Here is a 26,131-nt window from a genome sequence, read left to right as displayed (position 1 = left end):
CTGGCTCCAAAAGGGACCCAGCGCTGGCCAGAGCTGAGCCAGTGAGTGACGCTGGTTGGGCCTCTGGGAGATCGGATTGAAGAAAGAGGAGAGAGAAAATGTGAGAGAAGCAGCCCTGCAGAGCCCCAGGTCAGTGCAGCAGGAGGGCAGGAGGTGCTCCAGGCACGCAGCAGCAGTTCCCCTGCGGCCTGTGGAGAGGCCCCTGGTGGAGCAGGCTGTCCCCCTGCAGCCCATGGGTCCCACATGGAGCAGATCTCCACGCTGCAGCCCGTGGAGGAGCCCCCGGTGGAGCAGGTGGATGTGGCCTGGAGGAGGCTGCGGCCCATGGAGAGCCCCCGCAGGAGCAGGCCCCGGGCCGGAGCTGCAGCCCGTGGAGAGGAGCCCCCGCAGGAGCAGGGGGTCTGGGGGGAGCTGCCGCCCGTGGGGGACCCATGCTGGAGCAGTTTGCTCCTGGGGGATGGACCCCGTGGTACGGAGCCATGTGGGCGCAGTTCTTGAAGAGCTGCTGCCTGTGGGCAGCCCCCGCAGGCTCATTTCGGGAAGGACGGCATCCCGTGGGAGGGACCCCACGTGGAGCAGGGGCAGAGAGTGACCGTGAAGGAGCGGCGGAGATGAAGTGTTAGGGTCTGACCACAGCCCCTGTTCCTTGTCCTCCTGTCCCGTTCCCTTGCACTGCTCAGGAGGGAAGGAGGTAGAAGATGGTGGATGGGGGGAGGTGTTCTCAGTTTGCTTTGTTTCTCACTGTTGTTTGTGATAGGCAATAAATTATATTAACCTCCCTATGTTGAGTCTACTTTGCCCATGACAATAATTGTTGAGTGATCACCCTGTCCTTATCTCAACCCTTGAGCCCTTTTCCTCTTATTTTCTCCCCCTTTCCCTTTGAGGAGGGGGTGTGAGAGAGCAGTTGCGGTGGAGTTCAGCTGCCCAGCTGGGTAAATCCACCACAAGGTCTAACTACATACAAATTAATCCAAGCCAGCTGTCTGTGCCAGGCTTGGACCATCCCCAGATGTGCAACCCACACATTTTATTTGTAATTTATGCTAGCCTCTGTGAGTAGCATAAAAATAGAAGAAATTGCAATAGAGGAAGAAAGGGAAAAGCAAGGCAGCTAAAGAAAGAAAAGATCAGAAAGTGGGGAAAATGACAATACTAGTAACAGCATGCAAATGCAGAAGTAAATTAGGATAAATGACCAAATTCAAGTGTGAAATACTACACAGACTTCAAACTGCTGGTGTACAGGATTACTAGAAAGGCGCAGAAAACAGTGAATCCTGCAAAAGTATTAGTAGTTTTACATAAATGTAAATGCTCCAAGTAATAGATCTTTCCTTGCTTCTGTAAGATGTCAAACACTTTACCTACATTTTTCTTTTCTTCATCATATCCCAGTATTTCTAGCTGAAATTCTTTAACAAGTTGGCATTCAGGAATGGAAAGTTTATCCATTGTTCACTTGCTAAATTTTCAGGAACGTCAACATCTCCAGTTATGCTCATCCACGCACTTGGGTGAAGCTCCCCTTGGGCATATTTTGTTCTCCAAATCCCATCGTCTCTTGACAAAGGCAATGCAGCAAAGACGGTTTTGACCAGCACGATGCTGACCAACACCATCTTATTGTCTGCTTGCACTCTGCCATCTACCTGTACCTAGCCGCTGGCTGTTGTTACATACTCAGGACATGTGCTCTTTGTTCCTTTTGCACAGCATCTTGCAAAATGGCATCCTAGTCTGTGACTGGGGCTCCTGTGCACGGAGATAACACAGGTAACAACTGGTTTGTGTCATGCTGACATGGTGAAACGAGAACCAAGTTGGTGTATGGTTTTACGCGCAAAAGCGGAGCGGTGCACGTGGATGATGGGTGGCCGCGCTCCCCTTGTACACCAGCACCCATCTGACGGCTGCTTCGCACCGAGGCTTCTCAGCAGCACCCCGCGAAGCGCTCGGTTTCCGCAAAGGACGGCCTGCACCGTCTGGGAAGGCGCACAGGGCAACCCAGGCGTTTCCGCCGACACCCAGCAGCCTCCTTCCAGGGCACAGCCGGGCAGGCCCGCACCCACCGCCCGACCTCCCCACGGAGCCCTTCGGCAGGGCTCAGGCTCGGCCTCGGGGGCCGGCTCCCGGCGGGACAATGGCCGCGGGTCCCCGCGCCGCCGCGCTCCTCCCTCCCTTCCCCTTCCCCTTCCCCTTCTCCTTCCCCCTCCGCCGCCCGCAGCGGCTCCGCGGCCCGGCCCCGCCGCCCGCCCCGCAGCGCCCCGAGCCTCCACCGCTGCCGTTGGCGGCGGCGAAGCGGCGGCGGAGCGGGGCCCGCCGGGCTCCGCGGCCTGCGGGCGGCCGCTGGTTGGCGGCGGGGGGACACGTGAGGGAGGAGGGGGCAGCGCGGCGGCGGCAGGAGTTTCCCCGACAGCTGGGGGTTGCGGCGGCGGCTCCTCCTCCCCGGGTCCCCGTTAGAGGCTGCGAGCCCCCCGCCCGTGCTGCTCCTTGTTGACAAATACACAAAGGGCCGCGCCGGGGCCGGGCTGGGCACGCGTCTGGAGCCGGCATGGGAGACAAGAAGAGCCCGACCAGGTAGGGGTAGGGGCAGGGGCAGGGGCAGGGGTAGGGGTAGGGGCAGGGGTAGGGGTAGGGGCAGCGGCAGCGGCACTGCCTTCCTCCGCCTCCTCCTCCTCCTCTTCCTCCTCCTCCTCCTCCTCCTCCTCCTCGCCGGGGCCCGGCGGCGATGGCGCCCGGGGAGGGCTGGGGGGGAGAAGGGGGGCGGCGGCGTGAGGGCGGCGAGCCCGGTGTCCCCCCCGGTGCCCCCCCCGCCCGCCTGCCCCCCCCCCCCCGCCGTGCCCCCCCCTGCCCGCCCGTGTCCCCCCCGCAGGCCGAAGCGGCAGCCGAAACCCTCCTCGGACGAGGGCTACTGGGACTGCAGCGTCTGCACCTTCCGCAACAGCGCCGAGGCCTTCAAGTGCATGATGTGCGACGTGAGGAAGGGCACCTCCACACGGTGAGTGCCGGGGGAAGGCCCCGCCGGGGGCAGCGGGGCCGTGGAGGGCTGCAGGGGGCTGTAATCGAGGGGGGGGGACACCGGGAGAGGGGCCCCCGGCTGGCCCCGCAGCCCCCCCGCTACCTGCCTGCCTCTGCGGGGACCGGAGGGCGAGCCCCGGGCGAGGCTGACCCCGCAGAGGCCGTGCCCTGGCCGGAGAAGAGCAGCCCTCCGCGCAGCCTGGCCACGAAGATGCTCGCCCTCAGCTTTGCCTTGCAGGCTCCTTTTTCCGTGAGTTTAACTTCTCCCCACCAATACCCCCCCCCCTCCTCTTTTTATTTTATTGTTTGAACTCGCTCTCCGTCGCAGAGCCGTGCTGCCCCGGAGCATCCGTAGGGGCAGGCGATAGCTGTCCTCCTGTCCTCCGATCCGGGAGGAATTAGCTGGCTTGCGCCATATGGAAGTGGCACCCCGCGAGGCAGTGACGTCCCAGGAGGACCTTTTCTCTGGGAACCCGTCAGAAAGCTTGCGGTGAATTACCTGGTTCCTGCATCTCTCTGATGTGTTGTTCCGTATTACGGCCTAAACATGCACGCCTGGGGAATGGAGGCTTTCATAAAACCAACAGGACTGCACTTGTAGCCGTAGTGCGCTAACCAGAGAGAATATTATTAAAGAATCCTTTGTTACCATTATCGTACCTATTAGCTAACCCCATCAGCAAGGGAAGTTTAAGTGGCAATAAAAGTTGCAATCCTATCATAAGCAGCAATTACATTCCAGATATCATTCAAAGCAATACTGAATGTGACTTGCTGCAAACGTTACGTGTTTGAAATGTTACGTGTTGGAAATCCTAAGTGCAAGACTGGGTCAGATTACTTGACAGAAAAGATTCATCTTTATTTGTGAAGTTGATTTCCTGGACTTCTGCAAACTCGAATGAATATTGGAAGTACTTCCCGTAACTTCAGGTTTTAATATAGCTATTTTTAAATAAAGAAATCGGTGAGGTGAACGTGCTGAGAGAAATTGCATCTGTCACGTATAGTGTGGCTTCCTGTGACAAGAATGGTGTTGTGCTCGTGTCACGGATAAATGTGTTCAGATTGGTAATATTCAGCAAAATAATATTGCTGAGAGAATGAATGTAAACTCTTTGAAACAGCACAAATGAGCGTTACAGCCTTCCTTAACCTCTAGGCAGCTTGATAGGTGAAGTCAATTTAAAATGATGTTTTGTTGCACTGGAAACTCAGTTGGATAAAAGCACTGAAACTAAACAAAAAAAAGTGTGTAAAAAATAATACAGGTTTCTCAGGACTGCTTAGCACTGAGTGAGTTTGTTTGTCTTCCTCCTTTGAATATTTCACAGTTTTTGACTGTTTTAAGAGCCTTTTTTAAAATTTTTTTCTGGTTACCGCTTGCTCCCCCATAGTATTCTGGTCTGTAGAGTTTGAGTTGAGAAACAAAAATCAATGTATCTCCTTAAACTCTGAAACAATGTATAGCTGACTAGGTTTATGGATTTCTTTCCTGTACAGTTTAAATGGGTCGCACTTACACGTGCATGTGAAGCCCAGGGTTTATACATGGCGTGAGATAAATACGGGTTGAGCTTTCAGACCAGGCAATTTTAGGCCACGACTCTGAAATTAGATTTGAGCTAGTAAGTAGACCTTTGTGTCTATGGAGAGAGTCATTAGGGTGCCAAAGAGACACAAAAGGCCATTTGGGTGGATTTTTTTTTTTTTTAAAGGAGCTGAAGTACACCAAAGCAGGGCCTTGTTAAAACATTTGCTCATGCCACCTATGCAACAAAATGTTTTTCACAGTGTTGTTCAGAATAAAAGTACTGTGGAGTTTGGGTGATGCTGTGAATGCTTTTTTTTTTTTTTTTTTTTTTTTCAGTCTTCCATTTTGAATCTTAATAGCTGTACATATTAAGCTGATGCTTTAGCACAATTCGTAGTGTGCTGAGTTCTTAGTTTGGTAGGGGTTTTTTTGTTTGTTTTGTTTTTTAGTTAATGAGACTTATGTGTACAAGACATTGTAAATCAGTGGTTTTTAGTTCAGAGAAATCTGTTTCTTTGTGATAGACGGTTTAAGGTCTACTCATGAGTGTTAAAACTCACTAAATATAAACAGATTTGTAGATGGAAAAACAGGCAATCATAGTGAAGTGTAATGTTTTTGAAGGCCACTGGAAATTAGGTTGATTGAAACAGTTGTATTTTGTATATTAATCATGCACAAATAACTTTACAGAAACATTTTTAGGTAAGGTTTGAATGTGTTTTCACTCTTGAATAATTTCTTGTCTCCAAAAGCATTACTTTTTATGCTAAGGGCTAGATATGGATTACAATCTTTAAAACTGGTGGTATTTTTAAGATTAGTGGAATTAATTTTTACGACTTCTGGATCATATTTTAATATACTCTTAGACTGAGCGTTTGAAGCAGATTTTGTCATGGACTTGACGTAGCTTTTTCTTTGGTAGTGTCACCTTGAATGCTTAAATCTGGGTATGCTTGGATAGGGGACATCTGAGAGAAATCCTGGATGCTGCGGGAGGTGGTGTAACTGGCTCCCAAGGTGGCACCCTTTTCTTTGGGTTAGGACCAAACCAGTGCCCCAGCGTGGTGCCAGTTAGATGTGCTATGAGTCAGACGTAAAACCGAGATCCTGTCTGCTAGTTGGAAATCCCTGTAGAACTGTTGCCAGACTTTAATTCGGTAACGTCACCAAGGATCTAAATTCTCCCCGTAGACATGGCTTTCTTATTTGCTTTCTAACCTAAAATTGTTCTGTATTGTTGCTTGGGTGCTGATAAATTACTATGTTCCTCTTGATAGGAGACTGTGCTGAATATAGTAATTTTCTATATGTGACCTTTAAAACATTTTGAAGTCTTTCTAGATGAAAGATGTTGTACAAATGTAAGGAACCTAGGGCTGTAATAATCATTCCTTACTTGGACAAATCTCCTGCTGAAGTTCATTAGATGTATGAGTAAGGAAAGCTGAATAGAACCTTAACGTCCTGTGTTATAGAGGGCTCTGGTAATGAACTCTATATTTAGGTTGCCTAATAGTTTCCATTATAAAGAATTTGTATGATCTCTTTGAGAAGCCCTATTGTTTGCAAAAGCCATTGAAGTTTGGCAAGAGAAAGAGTCCTTAGGCTAAATAAGTGTTTTGATTGCTTTGCCCCATGAAATTGTTTAAGTTTTCCCAAGATGTAAACATTTGAAAATCATCATTTCCCCTCTGTCACTTGTGTTGTACAGAAAAGTAATTGCTAGAACACCGAGAAAGTCCAGACCCCTGTAAAAGCAACAGTGGCAATGATATTATGTTGAAAACCTGGAAATGAATTCTTTGGCTCCTGAAGAGGTTACAATGTGATTGCCAAATTTGGTCCAACCCTTGCAGTTACCGCTTTCCCAAGAGAAAGTTGCCTCAGCAACTTTACCATTCTGTTTGTTTCTTAACTTCTGGCTCTTCACGGCACTCTCTGAGTCAGAAGTATACCAGTACTGGTGGAACTTCACGAATTGGGCTGGATCCTTGGACCGACCTTACTGCAGCGTTTGCTCCCGGTCGGTCTGTTCTTCAGTAAGGTTTTTAGTTTTTTTTCTTGCCAGCTAATATGGTTAGGCATTGTAGTTTGGGCACGTTGCAAGGCTGAAGGTTCAGAGTTCCAGTCGTGCTGGGAAGAAGCACGGAAGAGGACTGGCATTCTCTCTAAGGGGATGTATCTTACTGCTCTCTCCTGTCTTCTCTATCACATCTCTGCACCGTCTTCCTCATCTCATCTTAATGCTCTTGTTACTCAGTGACAGCATCCGGATCTAAAATTACCTGTCACTTTGCTTTTCTTAATTTGGTTCTTATGCATGTGTACTGTGGTTTGGTCTCTGCTTGCGTGATCCTATTCCCTTTTTCTACGCTATGACAAGCTGCTTGTCCATGCAGTGGAAAGGACAGGCATCCAGGGGAGTATAATGAGGGAAGAACTGCAAATCTGGCTTTTTAAGCTTTGCAGTACTTGCTGTGAAGAAAAAGAGGGGAGTAGGATACACGATCAGTTTTAGGGCTTGATAGGATTTTGTGATTTTTCAATTCAGAATAAAAGGCGGACTTCCAGGGTATTTTTTCACTGATATACTCCCTATGCTACTAATAGGAGAAGGTTCGTTGTACAAACTGCTTAATGCTTCTTATTCTTTCATTTCATTTTGTTTTTAGAACTATTTTTTTGCTTTCTTTGAATTCAATAAAAACTTAACTATGAATCTGTGAGGCTATGTGTACACTGTTCAAACCCCATGTATTTTTCTTTTGGCAGGGAGAATAAGGAGACAGAACAGGTACAAGTGACTTCTCTGAAGTTATTATTTTTTATTTTTTTTAGGTATTCCTCTCTGACACATACCTTGGTCCAGCTGCTGTGTGCAATATCACATACATAAAGTAGCCCCTGAAATTTGTAGGCCAGAGTGAGGAGGTCATCTCAGGTCAAGGCGAATTTCTGTGGAGTTGGGATGCCTACGTTTAACCTCTTGTACCGCTGAAATAGAGACATGTATAACCAGCTGAACAGGGCATGGCTTCCGCGTCCTGGGCTCTATTGATCTCCATTACTGAATCGTTTTCTCTCAGCCTAAGATACGAAAAGGCAACTTTAAATCATACTAGACAAGAGAGTTAATCTGAGATAAAAGCAACCAGGACGCCATCTTTGTGTGTTTTCTTGAGATTTGGGGTGTGCTCCTTGCTTGTGCCTTGGAGTGTGGCCGTTCGATGCGTGCGAGTATTTTACGTGTCTGACAGTCTCCTAAATATGAGATACAGGTCTCTACTTGAAGCTGTCATGAGTTTGTTTTGTGCTTTGAGAAGCATAAATAAAGTGCTTAATTTTTTAACTTGGATATCAAGGTCATTTTTCTTCAGAAAATATGTGCAATTTGTTTAGTCATGTACCATCTGGATGTTTATAAGCACAAATCAGTTACATTTAACCAAATCTGGTATTTGTATTTCTGTCGAAATGCTGTGCTGCTGAGGACAGAGTTGGTGCTTATCTGGTATATCTGGTTTAACATGTCTGTTTTACAACAGCTTGCTGAGGACTCTCTTCTGCCTTCCAGTACGCAGCTTCTGGGTGTACACGCATGCGCGTGTCAGGGGAAGGTTGTGAAGGAGAAAAAGAGGAAGAACCGCCTGTCATGCTGATTTTACAAATACATGGCTAAATGGAGCTTAAACTGAAGAGCTGTCCATTACTTGGGTAGTTTGGAGTAGGAAATATTTGCAGGAATGAAGAGAGTGGAAAAGTCATATATAATCCGTACTTTGCCAAGCTCCGTATTACAAGTTTTGTGTTTTAGTTTGAATATGAAATTTTAAGGAAGAGCATGAATAAATAGTTTGCGTTTATTTTGTAGGTAGCCATCAGATAATCTAGTCATTCCGGACTTCAGTGCTTAAGTTTAAAAGGGGTTTTTACAAGTAACCTTTGGAATTATTGAACAACTTATTTAGAAATTATTTTCCCTGAAAAGTGCAGTGAAATTTCAGCATTTTGCACATTAATGGTGTTTTGTTTCTCCGTATGAAACAATGAAGTAATTTTTATTGATTGCGGTGGCTCTTTTTGATGCAGTTGATAGGCATGGCTTGTTGGAGGATTACAGAACGTAATGGGCAGCCAGTCAAAATGAGCAGCCACAGTTTTGAAAGACTACATAAGCTTCTTTTTTAATACCAATTCTATTGTTAATCTTTGTAGTTATGAACCTGAGAGATACTTTAATCAATTACTCTAAACAGCTCATGAAAAATGTGTTTTTGTTTTTAATCATGAGTTTGGTATTTTTAGGTCTCTCTTCTTCCTTTTCCTTTTTCCTATAACTCTTAGTTGGTGTCTGATATACCTTGGCTTTTATTTTTTTTTTCACTTTTCTATTTTTAATACATTCTCCTCAGAATGAAACAAACAGGATTTCACTTGATATTAGGCTAAGACCCAGTAGGGCCTGTTTTATGTAACTTTGACAGTTGATTTAAACCTAGGTTAGTTGTTTCTTTTTGTATCGTATTGAATATAATAGTTGTATCAACAGTCACCTTTGGTCAGAAATTTAGGTAACTGTCATTGCGACTTGGCCTTCTATGTTTATATGCCTTACGTAATTAAAGAAAGAAACATGTAGTAGAAGAAAACCTATGCTTTTATATAAACTTTCTCTCTTGCCCTCCTATGATAGCTAATGATGTCAGAACTGTTGAACAGGAAGAAAAATGTCTTAGATGTATCCAGGGTCTCGAACCTCACAATGGAGTTAGCAGATGTGCCCTCTGGAAAACCATCGTTGTTAATGGGCACTGCAGGGTCACAGTTAAGAATGGCTTGCTCAGCTGAATTGTACCAAGGCCAAGAATAATAGATTAGCATTTGTCTTCCACACGTACTGAAGTAATACAAGCTTTGAATAGGTTTGGGTTCATTTTAGGGATGGTTCTAAGAAGGCTAGCAAGTCTCTCAGTGATCATTTCGATTCTTCTATGTTGCTCTAGGAATGCCGGATGGATAAGGTCTTGCTGTGAGCTAGACCTTCTCCCTGTATTGAAAGAGGATCAGTAAACTTGGGCAATGTCTAACATTATCTTTGTCCTAACAAGTCTCCAGTGAAGGAGACTAACCTACAGCTTGTTTCTAGTACTTCTTATCCTTGATGTTTTTCCAGATACCTAACCTCTCTGCTCAGTAAGATAAGTTGATTTGTACTCCCCCTAGTCCCAATCAATTTTCCAATGTATTTGTAGTTCTTTGGTTATTTGGGTTATGGTCTCCATGTTCACTCACTCATTCTTGCTAAGTCTTTCTCAGAAAAACAAGATTGCAGCAACCCTTTTAGATAAGCAATGTTTTCTTTTCAGTTTATATCATGATTCTTTATTCTTGACTCTTCAGTTTGCAAGCCTGTTTCTTACTATGGAAGCTTAGATTGAGGACATACCTTCAGCTGAGTAATTCCTAGTGCAATGCTTAGTTGGATTATTCCTTTCCACGTTCCTGGTAATGATGGTGTCTGATGTTGGTACTTCCCTGAACGAGGATTTTCCTTTTGTTCAGCAGTATCATGGTGTTGGCTTCTCTGTGCCGTGTGATCTACTAGATCCATTACAGTCTCCTGTCCTTTCATGTCACATTGTTACTCAGGGAGTTTTGTTTTTTATGCAGTTTGGGGCTTTATGCTGTCTTTCCTGTGATTTCATTATTGTGATTTTTTGAGTTGTCTTAACTCAGGATGATCTTGGCAGTTAGTTCTTAGCACCTTTCAGCTTGGTGCTGTTCGCTTGTTCTGTTCCTTATTCCAAATCATGATTAAGTATATTAAATAGTTTAGCTGCAGAACGTCACTATAAATGCTATCCTGCACCTTCAGTCGGTGGTTGAGAGCTATTAAAAACAAACAAATCTGATTTTGAACTTCATTCTGGACAACTTCATCCCCCTCATAATCTGGCTTGAGTGAAAGAATGTATTTTTGATGGTGCTGCAAGTCAAGGCTCGGGTATGTGTATTGCTTTTCTCCTAGTCACTAGGACAATTAGTCCCTTAGAAAATCTTGAGTGTTTCAAGCCAATTGGCTTTATCCTTTATATCCTCCTAGTTGTTAAATAATTTTCTTCTAGTATCGTTATGAAATTTGAGTTAGGCTGAGTCATTTGTTATTTCCTGCATTTTTGTTTGCCAATCTTGTGACTTCTCTTTTCCTTTTTTGGTTCAATTTGTTTCCAAGAGTGCATTTCATTATATGCCGTTGACTGCCACTTAGAGCATTCAGTAGTCCGGTCTGTTTCTCATTTGAATTTGTACTCCTAACCCCTCGTTTAATTTGGTTATATGAAATTAAACTTTCATGTGGAGACTGAAGCAAAGAAGCCTTTATGCCTTCTGGTATTTGCTTGCTTGCTTTGTTTGATAATGGATCTACGTCTTCCTTTCTATTTCCATGATGAAGTACTTTTCTTTTGGGCATGAGTGGTATGTGCTTCGATATGTTTAGCTTTTTTAACTAGTTTTTTGTTAGTGGAAATGTCATCTTTGTTTTCAGGGCCATCAGTGGTATTCTTGCTTACTGTGTCTTTTCTAGAGAAATTAATCAGCTGTCACGGCCTGAAATGTAGTGGCATTTGAATAAAAACCTACAATAAGACTAAAGACTAAACCCCTTAAAAGAAAAGTCTTGCTGGTAAGAAGGAAGGTCTCGTATCACTTAGAGTGATCAGAAGTTGCATTTTCTGCCCCATGACTTTTTGTAACAGTTTATCCTTTACTGTTATGACTGCCCACTGTGCCTAGTCCTGTTTAATAAAGCTCGATTCAAGTATCTGTACCTCATCTTGAAAGTCAGGTTAGGACAGTATGCTCTGCAGAAATTTTTCACGTGGTGTCAAATGATGTGTTCTCTTCTTGGCTGGCACAGCTGGCTACAAAATCCTTAAAACGTAGGCTAGTGGGACCAAATATTAAGTGTTCATTTTGTCTGCTTTCATACAGTAGCTTACCCTGCTTTAAGTAGGACAGAGAGATCCTGAGGATTGTCTGTTCTCTCTGAAGTGCGTTCCACTGGTATGTGGTACGTTGATGTAGAGCAGGCTTCAACTTGGAGAGTTGAGCTGCAGAATGTTGTCGGTAGGATTTTGTCTGCCAAACTTCCCATCAGAAGTCAAGTTGAAGACTACAAGACGTGACCTTGAGGTCTGCTACAAGTTTTTTCTTGTTTTCTTAGGAGCTAAGGGGTAAAAAAGAAAAAACAGAATAATTGAAAGTTTTCCTGTTCTAACTTACTGAAAGTCCAGAACTCATCTTTAAGCTTTTCCATAATGCTTGAATATGCTGGATCTGAGCCGCACAGTTCAAATGACAGTGCTCGATGGGAGAAAAAAAGTATATCAGTGAGGGCTTTAAAGTTTATTTTAAAAGTAGAGTTCCTGACTCTAAAAGCTGGGAAAAGGCTGGTTTGACACATTCAGAGAAAGGACAGGTGTTTTGTACAAATATCATTGAATTCTGTGATTGGTGTCATGAGCTAGAAGTTCTGTAATTCGATGAGAAGGGAAAAGGAAAAGGTGAAGTCTGATGATGATGGCATCTTTTTCTATTACTGTGCATCTTTCCTGAAGAACCTTATGGAGACTTGGTTTTAGGGGGAGCGTGTAGTCTCTTCCCCTCCTTAATACGGGCATCTTCGTGGGGGTGGCTCTGTCTAGAAGTGGAGGAAGCATCTAGTATGCTACAACCTTCTGGGGAGACCAAGCACAGACACTCTGCAGAACAGGTAGGATGGGTCCCAAACAAGCTCCTTCCTGTCTGGTCACAAAATTAGTTGTGCCAAGTGTTGACCCTGTTTTGTGCAACAGTAACCGTGCTTCTGCACCATGAACCTCATGTTTTGCATGCATTTTTTTGCCTAGGTGCAAGAAGCATCACAGTTTCTACAGGAAGGGGACAGAGAAGCAGCCTGGAGGATCCAGTCCTTTGTGGGATTGGAAGTTGGGAGAGGTCACTTCCCCATAAATCCCAAGGATCTAGGGGTCTAAGAAGACTGTGCCCACTGCCTTCTGTGCAGACTCCCAAATATCGCCTCCTCAGGGGATGTTGTTAAGGAAATTGAGCTTCCTGACCCCTGCTCATATATAGCACGTTGTCAACTGGGAAGCACAGATTGGTTGGTGCCCATATGTTTCTCAAACAGGATATTTTCAGTATAGATATCGCTTGTGCTGAGCATCAGTGAGCCACAGTTTGTGGCATATGGAGAAGAATTTCTAATAACAGCATGCGAGAGGTTGAAGCTTTAAAACTGGTTGTTGGAAAATAACATTTGATGGCTGCTTTAAAAAGTATCCGTGAAGATGAATTTGGGCCTTCTAAAGGTCCCGATACAAATATTTCTTCTTAGGGCAGACAGTTGTGCAGTGTACCCGTAGTCTTCGGGAGGCTTGCTGGCCTCATCTGTTAAATGTCATCTGGAAAATAGGGCATTCCCTTTAAGGGAATGATTAAATAGGGACGCTGCCTCAAGGGGTAGTTTTCTGCACATTTATACAGTGACTGATAAAACCATATGGGTCTTGTAAGTCTATTCTAATTGAATCAGCTTTTATTGAAAGACAGAATTGCTAGAAATGCACCGAATGGATGAATTCCAAGTAAATGATTCACAGTGTAAAACAGCTAGGACTTTAAAAGCCCTGGAAATCGGAGCTGGCTGAAAGTTGGGATTCAAATATATATAGTATGTGTAGAAATGGCATTGTTGCTCTGCAATATGCAGATGGATGTACGTTATGTGCTCCCATACAGACCGCTAGCTCCATTGTTTGCACTGTCATAATTATTCAGTTGTCTTTCTTTGCAGAGGGAGCTTAACGTACTGTTAATACTCCAGAATATGTCAGAAGTGATGGTAATGAGAAAAAATAACTTGGGGTAACAGAGTAAATTATCGATCTTGAAGATGCATTTAATCGTGAGCTGCTTCGGTGTGGAAATAAAGACTAGTTTCTCACAAGATGGCTTTGTGTGGTGATTAGCATGAGCATATTCATGTGACACGGCAAGCTAAACGTAGTTTAATCTGGTAGTTTTTATTCTATGAATAGCTTAATAGAGAACTGATGACTGAGAGAGGGTGAGCTGATCTGTGTCAGAATCCACAGAGTGCTTCTCGTGCTAGTGATGTAATTTAATTTCTAGCAACTATTGTATTTGCATTACAAGAAACAGTAATGGGAAATATTTTTTTGCTTTTCATAATGTGATTTTAACTGCTGAAAATGTAGAGTGGCATCATTACATGCACTGCTAGCTTCTGCGTAGACCACAGGTTGCAATATCTAATTGGCTATAGTGTTCACAGGGCTACTTAGTATGCACAGTGTTCCTGAATCTTTTTATTTTGCTTTGAGTACTATCACTGATGTGCTTATGCAGAAAGGAGTCTTTTTTTTTCTTTTTTTTTTTTTTTTCTTCCTCCCCTTGCTCTATATTCTTTTTGTTATTAGGAGGTAAGTTGTCATCTGGTTGCACTTGATCACAAAACCTCCAATGGTAATGTGACAAAAAATTGTTCTGTTTTTTTTTAGTGAAGTTGAAAAAGCAGTTTTCTTAGTTCTGGAATATTTTATACTCTGTTTTGGGAGTACCTAGAAGCTCTTGTAGCACAAGGTGCTGTACGAAGAGCTTGCAGAGTGGACGTGACGGTTGATTAAAAGATAAGTGTGATTTTAAAAGTAAGTTTTGCTTGTTTATCCAACCTAGAAAAATTAAAATGTTAGTTGAAAAATTGCTTGGTGGTAGAAAATAGTCTCAAAATTTTGTAGCTACTAATTTGCAAGTATGTGAAAGAATGTATTATAAGTTGGCCTGTGTTGTGTGTGTGGAAGTGTGTAACAGTTCTCTAATTATTTGAGAATTAGTGTTTTGCATTTGACAAAAACAAGTGAATAGTCCTGTGCTATTGAAGTTTGGAAAATATTTCAAGACATTTTGCTTTAAATGCTTATTGTCAAGCTAGTCCTTGAAAAATTCATCATCTTCTTGAGGCAAGAAAATCAGTAAAACCGTAAAGATAGGGACACTTTTTTCTTCTGTTCTGCCAGATTGCCTGTATTTATTCCTTAATGATAGGGGTTTGTGCCTAAGCTAGAAGAAATGGCTTAAACTTTTGCCTTCTCACTTGGAGCTTATTTAGATTCTACCATTCAATATGTGTGAAATACAGTTTAATGACTGTTGATTGTCTGCGTTATTACACGAGGACAATTATTGTAATGACTCTGCAGAACTGTATGTATGTTTCAGTTCTGTTGATTTCTTTCTATATTATAAGGAACCAAAGTAACAAGAAACATGCTAAATTTAATTTAGGCCCATTCATTCCACGTAAAGCTGTCAAAGCCGTTACAACATCTGTATAAATACGGGCCTCGGTCTTCCGACATTTTGCATGGATTCCTAGTCTTTAAAAAAAAAATCTCTTTGCAGTTACAGTCTTTGCAGGCTGAAGTTGGCTCAAAACAGGGAAGATTGGAGTAGCTGTGGATGTTTTTAAACTTTAAGTGAAGTTGCTCACATTTGCTGCTGTTAAAGGCAAGCGTATTAAAGTGGGAGGCAAAAGAGTGGAAGGAGTATAGACGCAAAAATCGCTAGCCATATTTTAACGTGTTTTGCGGAAACTCTTCGGCAAGAGAGAGAAAACATGCCTGAGGAAGTGGGAAAGTTAATTACCTGATACGTGTGAAGTAACTGGTTCTCATTGTATGAGGGTGGGAGGAGGCGTATGATTGAATTACAAAGGATTCACTAACTGGTGGGAGGAAAGGTTAGTTATTTCTTAGGAGCTTCTACTTCAAGGTACTGTATTACTTGCTAAAGAATTCTGAAATATCTCTATTTCCTTTTGGAGCCATTCAGACCTTCAGGCGCCTGACTCCAGATCATCAGTCCCTCGTGGAAAAGTCACATTCCAGAGCTGCTGGTTGTAACCTGTCCTGTGATCTTCAGAGTAAAAAGCTTTCTAAGCTCTATTACAAAGTTACAGATAGAAGGTTGCATAATTGATGTCTTTTCAAAGACAGGCAGGAAGTGCATCATACTACAATATTTAACCATAGCAATACCCTGTAAAAATTGCTTAAATAGAGGCCTTAAGAAATGCTCAAAATGTTCGTACCTACGTGAAGAAGTTCTCCTAATAATATCCTTATTTTTGTCTAGTTGTTTAGTGTAAAATAACTCTACAGGCGTCTTCCAGCTGACTCCCTGTGTGCATCTGCTTGCTTCAGAGATTAGGAATAACTTTTTATTTTTACATTAATTACTCTAATTACTATGTTCAGGCGTATTTGAGAATGTGGACCTTAGTTGTTAGAGAAATGAGGACATGCAGAGAAGGAGGTTTGAGTAGGGACTAGCAAGAATATGATGATTAAGTAGGAAGTGTGCAAAGATAAGCTTTTCTTGAGATTTCAGTAATGACTGTGAACTAGAAAGATGGAGATTAGAGTATTACTGTGGATATCAGATTTCTATTAGCTTCTCGAGACATTAATATTTAGGATAGATGTGAGTGGAAAACTATCTTCAAATAAATGATAAGATATTTAAAGCCTATACATTTGTATTGGGAAATGATTCAGCCTAGTAATGAAAGAACAGAGTAAGGGCTGAATAATTTGACTTTGTTCTCAACAAGATTTTAATGCACTTAAATGAATTCTACTTAGACTTTTGAAAGGCATGTATGATGCAAACATCAGCAAAACAAGACTTCTCTTAGGCTCTGGTTAAAGCTAACCTTGTTGCTTCCACTAGTTTTGTTTAGCTCACAGCAGCATATTGCTAATTGAGTTACTGAAAATGCAATGAACGCTATAACGTTAATGGTTGCTTTCTTGTTCAAGGAGATTAATTATTTAAGAAAAAATGAACAAGTACTTTAACAGGAGCTTTACAGGAGTTTGTCTCTTATTTTTGGTGACTGTACAGAGAAGTGCTGAGCGGGCAGTCTGTAGCCTCCTTAGGTGCACGGCTGAGAAGAACACTTACGGTTCTCGGTGAGCTGATCCCACAGCTCTTGCACTGTCTTGCACATGCATTCTGAAAACACTTATGGAAGTGTTCTAAGCTATCTGTTTCAATTGTTGTATTTTAATGTATTTTTGGTTTAGAATTTTAGTTTTAGCTGGTATATTACCAGCTAAACCTTTGTGAAGTTGTTCATGCAAATGATATTTAGGAACAGATTTTTATGAAACTATTTGATTAGGTATCTAATGGTAAGATTTGATGTCCTATAATGGTTTAGAGGCTGAAGAGACTGGCATAAGCATCACTAGGCTGGCTTTTTTTTGTTTTGTTTTGCCGGAAGGTGAGGAAAATACAATAGAGGATAAAGATACAAAGTGATACAGAATATTGACTGCAACAACAATGTGCAGTTCTCAGTACAAATATCTGAAATGTGTTCCAGATCCAGTACCAGAAAAGGTATGTAATGTGCTTTTTAGCATATGAAATCATGCTAAACTATATGAAATGTTGAGTAAAAGAGTGTAAGAGTATATTGACTTGTGCGAAGTAAAATATGTTTGCTGTTAGCAAATGGGTTGTACACTTAAAAAATGATCATTGGAAATGCCTCCACTTTATTTCCTTCATAAAGGCTGAAGCTATAGGAAGGAGGTGACCGAACTTAGCCCAAAGACCTGTTCTTTATCAGGGATTATTCCTATTTTCAGTAGCAATGCAGTACAAAATACAGACGAATAAAGATTTTTCAGTCTACATCCCGTCACAAGAGTTAAATTTGCTTTTAAAATCTAGGAGAACTGAAGGTTAGAAAACCTCAGGTGTGTTAACGGGGCACTTCTGAAAGCCTGACCAGCTGAGGGAACAGCAAAGCCTGGTGGAGGGGGAGTATTAGTAGCATGATTGAAATTCAAATTACATTTGAAAAAATGTTGAGTATCTGAACTCAGTCAGCTTCAGAAGCACACAGAAGTCTCACAGTAGCAGATGGAAGGGAGATTCTCAAGTCTTCAGGGTGCTGGAGATACAATTTTTCCAATAAATTTTTTCATAATGATGTAATTCTGCAGAAACATCCAGGTGAACAACATACACACAACTCTTGTGGACTTGATAGGAAGTGAGGAATTTTAAATTCAGTGCAGAGTAAGCTTAGAAGAGTTTGGCAGTGGCTTCAAAAAGCTTGCACTTCAAAAAGGAAACAGACCCCTGAAAAGGGGAGGGAGGACAACAAGATACGATTAAAGTAGGAATTAGTTGTGTTGTGGCAACTGTTTTTATAACATGGTACTGTAGGTGTTATGCTATTCTCAGGTATCAAGCAATTTTATCACTGCCCTGTTGACATATGTTTGATGTGCCTGAACCTTCTAGCATGGTTGGATACCTTAAAAATCATATGTTTAATGTACTGGGGATAGTACAGAAGAGTGTATCATTTGGGGGAAAAACAAGAATTTATGTCTGAATCCAAGGGACTATGGTAGATTGAAAAATGTAGGAAAAATGATTGATCTCGAAATTATTGTTTAATTACTGAAGTAGAAGGTCAACCTGTGTTGAAGGTGCTAGTTTTGAATTGCAGAAGGGGTGGAATGCTTCTTTTGCATTTGGCGGTCATTTTGAGACGTGCCTTAGAGTTTTAATGCTGTTTGAATTGTTAGCATAATATAGCGTGGCCCTATGCATCGCCTTGTTGCTGGAACCATCGGCAGGAGGTTTTCCTCCCTGAGGCTACTGAGCGTTTGCACTGGCTTGGGAACGCGTGTGGCTGGTTACTGCACATCAGCTCATCCACCAGACTTCGTTAGTATGTCGGAATCCTTCATTTCTTCGTGCCTCTGCTAATAAATAGCTGTAGGAGTAGTAGTTAGCTCTGCCGTGATGGAATATCATCAGGAATGATATACTGAAGACTGCGACTCTGATTGCAGCGAATGCCCCCTGAGATGGATGGGCCGTGAGGGTAGGAAGCTCACCTTAAAGGATGAGGTAGATTCATGGGACACGTTTTATACGGAATTCAGTGGACAGCAGATCTGTCAGAGGAGGAAACCAGCAGTGTAGTTGTAGGCAAAGGAAAGAAAAGCTGTGACTAAAGTAAGGATGAATGCATGAACAGAAATTTCTAGGTATCCAAATACAAATCCACTGAATTTAGGCGTGACTTAAAGGAGAAATTGCATAAGCTTATATACGCAGGGTAACCTGGAAGGGAAAAATCAAAGGGGTATTAATCAGAAAATGGAGGCCTTGCCATAATGGTAGTGTTATAGCCATATTTCTTTGCAATTGTTTGTAGCGTGTAATTTGGGGAAGGTTGTTGTTTAAACGGTCTTCCTTCACAAGCAGTAAACAAAGAAGATGGGATATGGGAAAGCTTGCAGTGGTTAGAGGAGCTAATTGACTTCCCCTTACGCCTAGTGATTAATTTTAGGTATTTTTTTCTTAGAAACTGACAGAGCTTGTCTCCTCATGCTTTGACTGAAGACACTTTATGGGGAACCCCTGACTTTGCTTTCAGAGTTCCTACTACCCTTATCGGAACCGTGACAAGTTTTCTAGGCTTAATCCATAGTGCAGCAGCATACCTGTGTTTATAATGCAGATTTTGGAACAAACTCCAAGATCGTCCCAAGCAGATATAAAGAAAGTTGTGTGTGTGTAGTGTTTGTAAAGGCCAAAGACCTTTACTGTACTGACCCTGTTCTGTTACCAATGAGCTTCGCGAGAGTTTGACCAAAGCTGACTTGTTGAAGTGGATTAGTTACTGCTTGTAAGGCCTTTTGGCAATAGTCATTTTGATAATTAATTCTTAAAAACCCTGGAGAGTGAAATTCAGGGCACTGACTGACTAGATTACTGGTTTCCAATCCAATTCTGCCATGCCTTGCTGGTGGGACAGAACAGATTTCAGACCTGTGAAGGAAGATGATGTTCAAAAATATGCCGGGCTCGTTACTTGAGTCCTGTGCAGCGCGGGCCTTAAGGGTAGTCTGTGAACAAGGAGCAGATGATCTGGAAATTGTCTTTAACTTGTGAGCCTTTATCCAGTCCTCCTGAATCACCCGAAAGGGAATATTTTGAAGAATAATGTGGATTTGTAATTCTTGAGGACAGGATTCTGTGACCAAGGGCAAGGCAAAATCAGTAAGGACTCTGTTCCAGATATTTCTAGCCTCTCTTTCTTGAGGGATGAGTCTGCTGTCTTGAACAAAAGGTCAGTGTCTCCCTGCAGGGAAGAGAAGTTTAGATAAATGGTACTGCTTAGGGACCAGGGGTACCTTTAAATAAAACCTCTTTAAGTCTTTGAAATCTCTCTCTCTCTTTTTTTCTTTTTTTCTTTTTAAGAAGTAAAGCTCTTTTACAGTGGAGGAAAGCAAAAAATTCACGCACAAAGTTAAAATTATGGAAAGTGAGGAATACCATGTAGAGATTCCACATTTAAAACAGGTGAGAGTTTTGAAGAAACATCACAGGCTTTGTTTTGCTCAGGAGCCAAACACATTCTAGGAATAAACATATGTTTGGAGATAAGGTATAAACCTGACAACTCAAACCAATGAATAAACGATTCCTGGTGTATAGTCACCTGTTCTGTATGACAGTAGAAATATATCTCCTGTCCACGAACCAAATACAGTACAATACTGCAGTATTGGTGGTTGGTAGGGCAGTTACAACATAACATCCTTCTGTAGGAACACTTCACAGGCAACTTTTTCCTGCTACCTAGGATGGGGCAAGATGCGTATGGCTTTATAGGAAACCAGGGAGTACGATGAATTTGAAAACAAAATTGTATCAGCTCATTGACAGGGCAGGTAAATAAAACTGTTGTAGAATATTGCTGTAGTTATTGGAGGAAAATGTGGCAAGTAAACTGGCCAGGGCTCAATAGCAGGCTTAAATGTCTGGCTTAACATGTGGTATCCTAAAAGCCTTTAGATATGTTGCACAGGTGGAGCTTGCTTTACAAAACAGATAATTTTCCATGTGGGGCAGGATAAGCCTCCAGCAAGGGCTTTTCGTCTGAATTGAAGCCAGGAGGTAGATGGATTTGAAAAGAGGAAAGGGAAGGAACGGGTCAAATTAGAATGGATTGAGGTCATCTGTTGAACACCATCTTTCGGCTTGATTGAGAGCTGAGGTTGGCGGCATTTCCTCGGTTTGGAGCCATTTTGTTAAGATTGGAAAGTAGTAATGCCTTTGTAGTAGTAAAAGATACAAAGCACAGGACATTTAGCTTCAGGAAAGAGCGTGCCTTTGAATAGTGTGTCCTATATGATAGATTCTTCAGGATATACGGACTCTGTAAACTGAGTATTATATATGACAGTACGCTTTTCCCACAGCAAGTTGAAGAGGTATCTGTGATCAGCACTGAGAATTAATGATACCATCTAGCTTCTCCAGGTGGAAGAGCCTAAGTTCTGAGCTCTGTGATACTGGCAGGATAGAGTACTGGTTCTGCGTGGGCCAGTTCAAGTCCAGCGTGGCTCTCACTGAATCAAAGCGAAGGTGTTGGCTGCTCTAAGGCAGGGCTGTTGATGTCTCCACACTCTGCTGCATGGCCATTCGGTTTGGTGGGCTTGGTTAGTTCAGGATATGGGGCACCAAATGGGTGAGTCCTCACTGAACCCTGCACGCAGGGGAGCATCCTGCTGACATGGGTCTCCAATGAGTCCCACACAGCCCTAGGTAGATTTGGGGCTGGTTCCTGGAAAACCTGTCACGGTCTGTCCACACCGTGCTCTTTGTTTCCAGACTGTAGCAGATGGGCCCTAGAGCTACTGTACTGTCGGAATTTGAGCTCGTACACATAGCAGTGCAGCAGTGTTTTACGGACTCCCCATGGCTGTTGAACAGCACTGTGCAAATGTAGCTGTGGCCCATCTGAAATAAATTCATCCAGACCCCAAGATGCTTCAGCATTAAGCCAGTGCTGTTGGCCCACTGCATGCGTGGTGCACAGCCCAGGTGACAGAGTTTGCTGTACTTGTGCTGCCTGTGTTGGTTATTATATTGTACTTCGCTATTTTTCAGCTTGCTTTCAAGTCTGACCTGCTTTCTTGTAATGAGACCAAGTTACCTGCTATTTCAAATGGGTCAAAATTTTATTTATGTAGATTATTGATGACTGCCAGGTGTGGGATATTATGAAGATGTCCCAAATGACTTATGAGCAGCAAGGTATTGTGTTGAGCTCTGGGAAATGGAAATGGCTTGGGGCATAAGTTCCAGATATCATTTGTGTCTAGTGCACTGCTTATATTCTTGAATTGGAAAATATGTTTGTTTATTTTAAGAATACCAACGAAAAGAACAAGACTGTCCTTCCCAGTATTAAATATCTGCTGCCTTTGGGAGCATCAGTGTTAAATGCATTTCTGCACACAAATCGTAAATAGACAGTCCTCTGCAGCCTCTGCAAATACGTCTTCTAAAACAGCAGCAAGAGCAAATCCTGTAAAATTAAATGGAGTCACATCCTGCAACAAGAATAGAGTTAAAATAATGACATCCTTGTCAGTTAGAATTAAGGGAATTGTTGGGAAGAAAAAAAATGTGTATTTGAATGTTTGCGTTTCTATCTACTGGGGTTTTAAAAACCTATATATATACATATATATTTTTTAAAGGAGATTATAAAGTGTGTATTTGTATGCAGCACCTTCAAAGTAACATTGGAATGGGATAATAAAACCATGATAGATGCGATTAGAACAGAAGCATCTGTAGAAGTGTGGTAGCTTGTGATGGTAACTTAGATAGTTGGCACTGGCTGAAAAGGAAAACTAAGGGTTGGAGGAAGAGATGCAGAGTATTTGAAGCTGTGATGTTTAGCAGCTTCTTGGAAGCTCAGTAAATCAGTTTTTGTTGCAGTGTTCAGCGCATAAACCTTAAAGTTCTTTCCCTGTTGGAAAGAAATGATAGCATTTTGTATGCTTCTTTTGTATGGTGTTCCTGTTAAAACAACTGAAGTGAAATCACTAAATAAAAAATGCAAAGTTTCGAGCGGCCGACCATGTATGTGAACAGGCGATATATATTGTATTTATGAACATTTCTGCCTGTAGCTCTGGCTTGTTCAGTTGTAAAGCCACTCCTAGTGGGAGGCAACAACCATTGTAATCGTAATGCAGAAGTTTACAGAGCTGCTTTACCTGTTAGCTCAGGTGCTCTTGCATATGCTCAAAAAGCAAACTACCATAAGTATATTGATAGTTTAGTAGTCACCGTTAATGTTATCTGTATTTACTCTGTAGCAGCCTTTTACAAGGACTCTTTAACAGTTTTTGAAATCCGGTAGTTTAAATAGACATATTTTGGCAAATTATCAAAATCAATTTCCTGTTACAGGAATAGTTTTTCTTATGTTTATCTTTCTGCAAGAAACCCTTTCTCTGTGTAAGTTCCCTCATGTTTGAATGACATGATCCAGCTACCACTAAATTACAAACAATTTCATCGGTTTAAAACTTCATGAGTGAAGTTGTCTTCTGAAGCCTGCGTGCCTTGCCAACTGCTGGCTTGCAGTTCAGTAGCCCCTTGTTGAGTCCCTGAGGGGAAAAAAAGGAACATGTGAATGACTAAATCATTGCTGAGATGCAAATTTTTATTTTATTTTATTTTATTTAATGTTTTAAACAAAAATGTTGAACACCTTATTTAAGAAATCTGGAAGTAACGAAGTAGTTAACAAATTATAGAACACAGACATAACTGATACACAACTTCAGAGATAACTGACATCAAATTAAATGTACATTTGACAGATGAGGAACTTTAACATTCTTAGGGCAAAGTAATACCCTCAATATGGATGTGCTTCTGCGAGAGAGAGATGCAAAGAGTTGGGCCAAAACTATGTCTCAAGTAAACAGAGGGAAGATGGATGTTTAATCAGGATGAGTATAATAACTCAGTGGAATTCGTTGTCACAGCAGAACCACGTAGAACCTTTTGATTTATTTTTAGTGCATCTTTCCAAACATTATTCTCTTATTCTCCAGGCTTTTTTTTTTTTTTTTTGTGGTCTTTTTGTCTTAACCAACTTCTGTTCCTTGTGGCAAAGATCCTTTTTTTTTTTTTTTTTTTTTCCTTTTTTCCCCTATTTCGTTTTATGGTATTAGACACTAGATAAACAATGTTATAAACCTGGGATTTAGTTCTAAGCTTAATTTCCCAGCTGTGCTCTAACAGAAATATTCTAGTTTGTCCTCTGGAATTGAAATTGTTGCAAAGTGAGAATTTGTAAAATAGCTGTTTAAGATTTTTTCTTCTTCCTCCTTACTAAGTTTCCATGATTATGGTACTGTCCACAACCCAGCGCAATAATTAATTCTGTGTGTAGAAATTCACTGCTGCCTTACTTCATAAGTAATACATCAGATTATTCTGTCAGGTCACTGTGTAGCAATGGTGGGATTGTCACCTGGCTGTCACTAGAAACATTAACTCACATAACCCTGTCTCCTGGAGCAGTCTTCCATTCGAGATAGGTGATGAGTTTTGTTTGTATATCAGAAATATTTTCTACCGAAAATGGTAAGTTTGTGCATCAATTACACCTTGGTTTCTTCCTGTCTTGTTATGAACCGCTATGACAAGCGCTTGAAACAGTTCTGGGGCAAGTTTTCTAAACAACGTTCTGTGTATTCTGTTCATGTAAACAATTTTTATAGTCCATTGAGTCATTTCAGTGATTTTGCACTCAATATTTTGTGTGTTTTCCGAGGTACTACTTGCCGTGCTCACCCGAAAAGCATGTGCTCATACATTTGCTAGGTGATATAAACCGGGTAGTTTTCACTAATCCGCTGTTGATCTTTTCCTCTCTGTGAGTTAGCGTGGGCTCAGTTCATGAGTGGGTATTTGGTAGCTTAGTCTTTACCCCGAAGTTCTTATGTGTTTACATTTTTCTTAGGTTTTATTTTAGCTTTGATTCATTAACAACTTGCTGTGAAGACTCATGAAATCTCAAATGTCTTGTATCAACTGCCTTTCCTGCACTTTGTGCACTCTTGTAACTTGGCTTTCTCTCTAACTCGAACTACTGCAATCATTACTGAAAATATAACTTGCTAATGGCAGCTCCCTTGATTTTTTTGCTTTTGCTATTTCACTCAGTACTTCACCTAAGCAAGAAGTGCCAGTAAGGTGATCTTGTGGGTTGGGGTCAATACATGTGCATAACAGCTGATAGCTTCTGTAGATTTAGTAACTGCTTTGTATTTTTAGAGTATGACAGTGTATATAATTAGTGCTTTTTCTATTTAAAAACAAACAAACAAAGCCACAACATAACTAACAAAATCCAAGAGCTTTGCAGGGTAAACATTTACTTTGGAGTAGAAATTTGCATCTTTAAAATCTTTATAGAATTACAGAACCTTTATTTTTGTGTGTCATGACTGGAAATTTCTTAATTACAAAACCTCAAAATAAAGAAATACGTTAGTGTTGGACAGAGTAAAAGTGTTTCATTTCACGTTAGAGTTCTCCTATTCTATTAGAAAATACAGTAAAAATGAGAGAATTTCAAAATTACTTGCAGCATTATTATGCTTTCAGGAGCATCATACTGCTGCTCCTTTTCTCCCTTGGTTTTTGGTTTGCATCAAAATTTGGAAAAGAAACCTGTGCTGTGCATTGTGATGGAATGTGGTTGGAAGCTTTTGTTGCCAGCTTTCAGGGTATATATGTTCTGACAGCTACATCTTACTGCTGTTAACTGAAGTATATATACTTTCTTTTGTGAAGAACTCGATAAAAACAATATACAACTTAACAAGATTTGTCATTGCCTTTGGTGAATTTGTTTGAGCTGAAACACTCAAGTTTTACTCTGTAATGCCAACAGTAGCTTTAGCTCTCATACCTGAAAGGTCATCTTGTTCGCAGTATGCTCGAAACAGACCCCTTCATCACTCAAGGGGTCTGGGAGAGGATAATAAAATATTCCCTCTGAAAGCTTCACGCTTTGGAGTCTCTGTCTGGATATAACAGTAAGGAGAAGAGGGCACACTGCAAAGTCTTGTCTCTAAATACTGTAAAATGATCATCTCCTTTATCGACAATGCAAATAAGTGAATCAAAAGGCTATAATGGGTTTAATTTTGATGTGCTATGTAAATGAAGTATTAGCAGCTACATAAGTTTTAGCAGTATTTCTTTTTATAGTGAATATTAATGTTAATAACTGCAGTGTAGAAAGCTTGAGACAGTTGTTGTAAATTCCAAGCATTATGTTTATATACATTTATATATCTGTGCACACAGGAAACCTCGACCAGTCTCTCAGCTGGTTGCACAACAGGTTCCTCAGCAATTCATGCCCCCTGCGCAATCAAAGAAAGAGAAGAAAGACAAAGTAGAAAAGGAAAAAAGTGAAAAGGAAACAACTAGCAAAAAGAACAGTCATAAGAAAACCAGGTAAAAAATTAAGAAACTTTTTGCAGTATTGGTAAAACATAATTAAAAAAGAAAATACAAAGATGATCTGTGATTTTACTGCTTTGTAAGTGCTGTGGCAAA

General features: G+C 41.6%; 1 protein-coding gene across 1 annotated transcript in view; it reads left to right on the top strand.

Annotated features, from left to right (window-relative positions):
* The first annotated feature begins 2,319 nt into the window (after nt 1-2,319).
* The window catches only part of YAF2 (YY1 associated factor 2), a 28,148-nt gene continuing 4,336 nt past the window's right edge, over nt 2,320-26,131 (top strand). Inside the window, exons 1-3 of the mRNA XM_035543998.2 lie at nt 2,320-2,580; nt 2,876-3,001; nt 25,877-26,029. Coding sequence (XP_035399891.1) covers nt 2,555-2,580; nt 2,876-3,001; nt 25,877-26,029 — 305 coding nt within the window. The 5' untranslated portion in view covers nt 2,320-2,554. The remainder of the gene's footprint in view (nt 2,581-2,875; nt 3,002-25,876; nt 26,030-26,131) is intronic.

This window comes from Cygnus atratus, chromosome 1 (genome assembly GCF_013377495.2).
Source record: "Cygnus atratus isolate AKBS03 ecotype Queensland, Australia chromosome 1, CAtr_DNAZoo_HiC_assembly, whole genome shotgun sequence".
NCBI lineage: Eukaryota > Metazoa > Chordata > Aves > Anseriformes > Anatidae > Cygnus > Cygnus atratus.
This window is presented reverse-complemented; position numbering and strand designations above follow the sequence as displayed.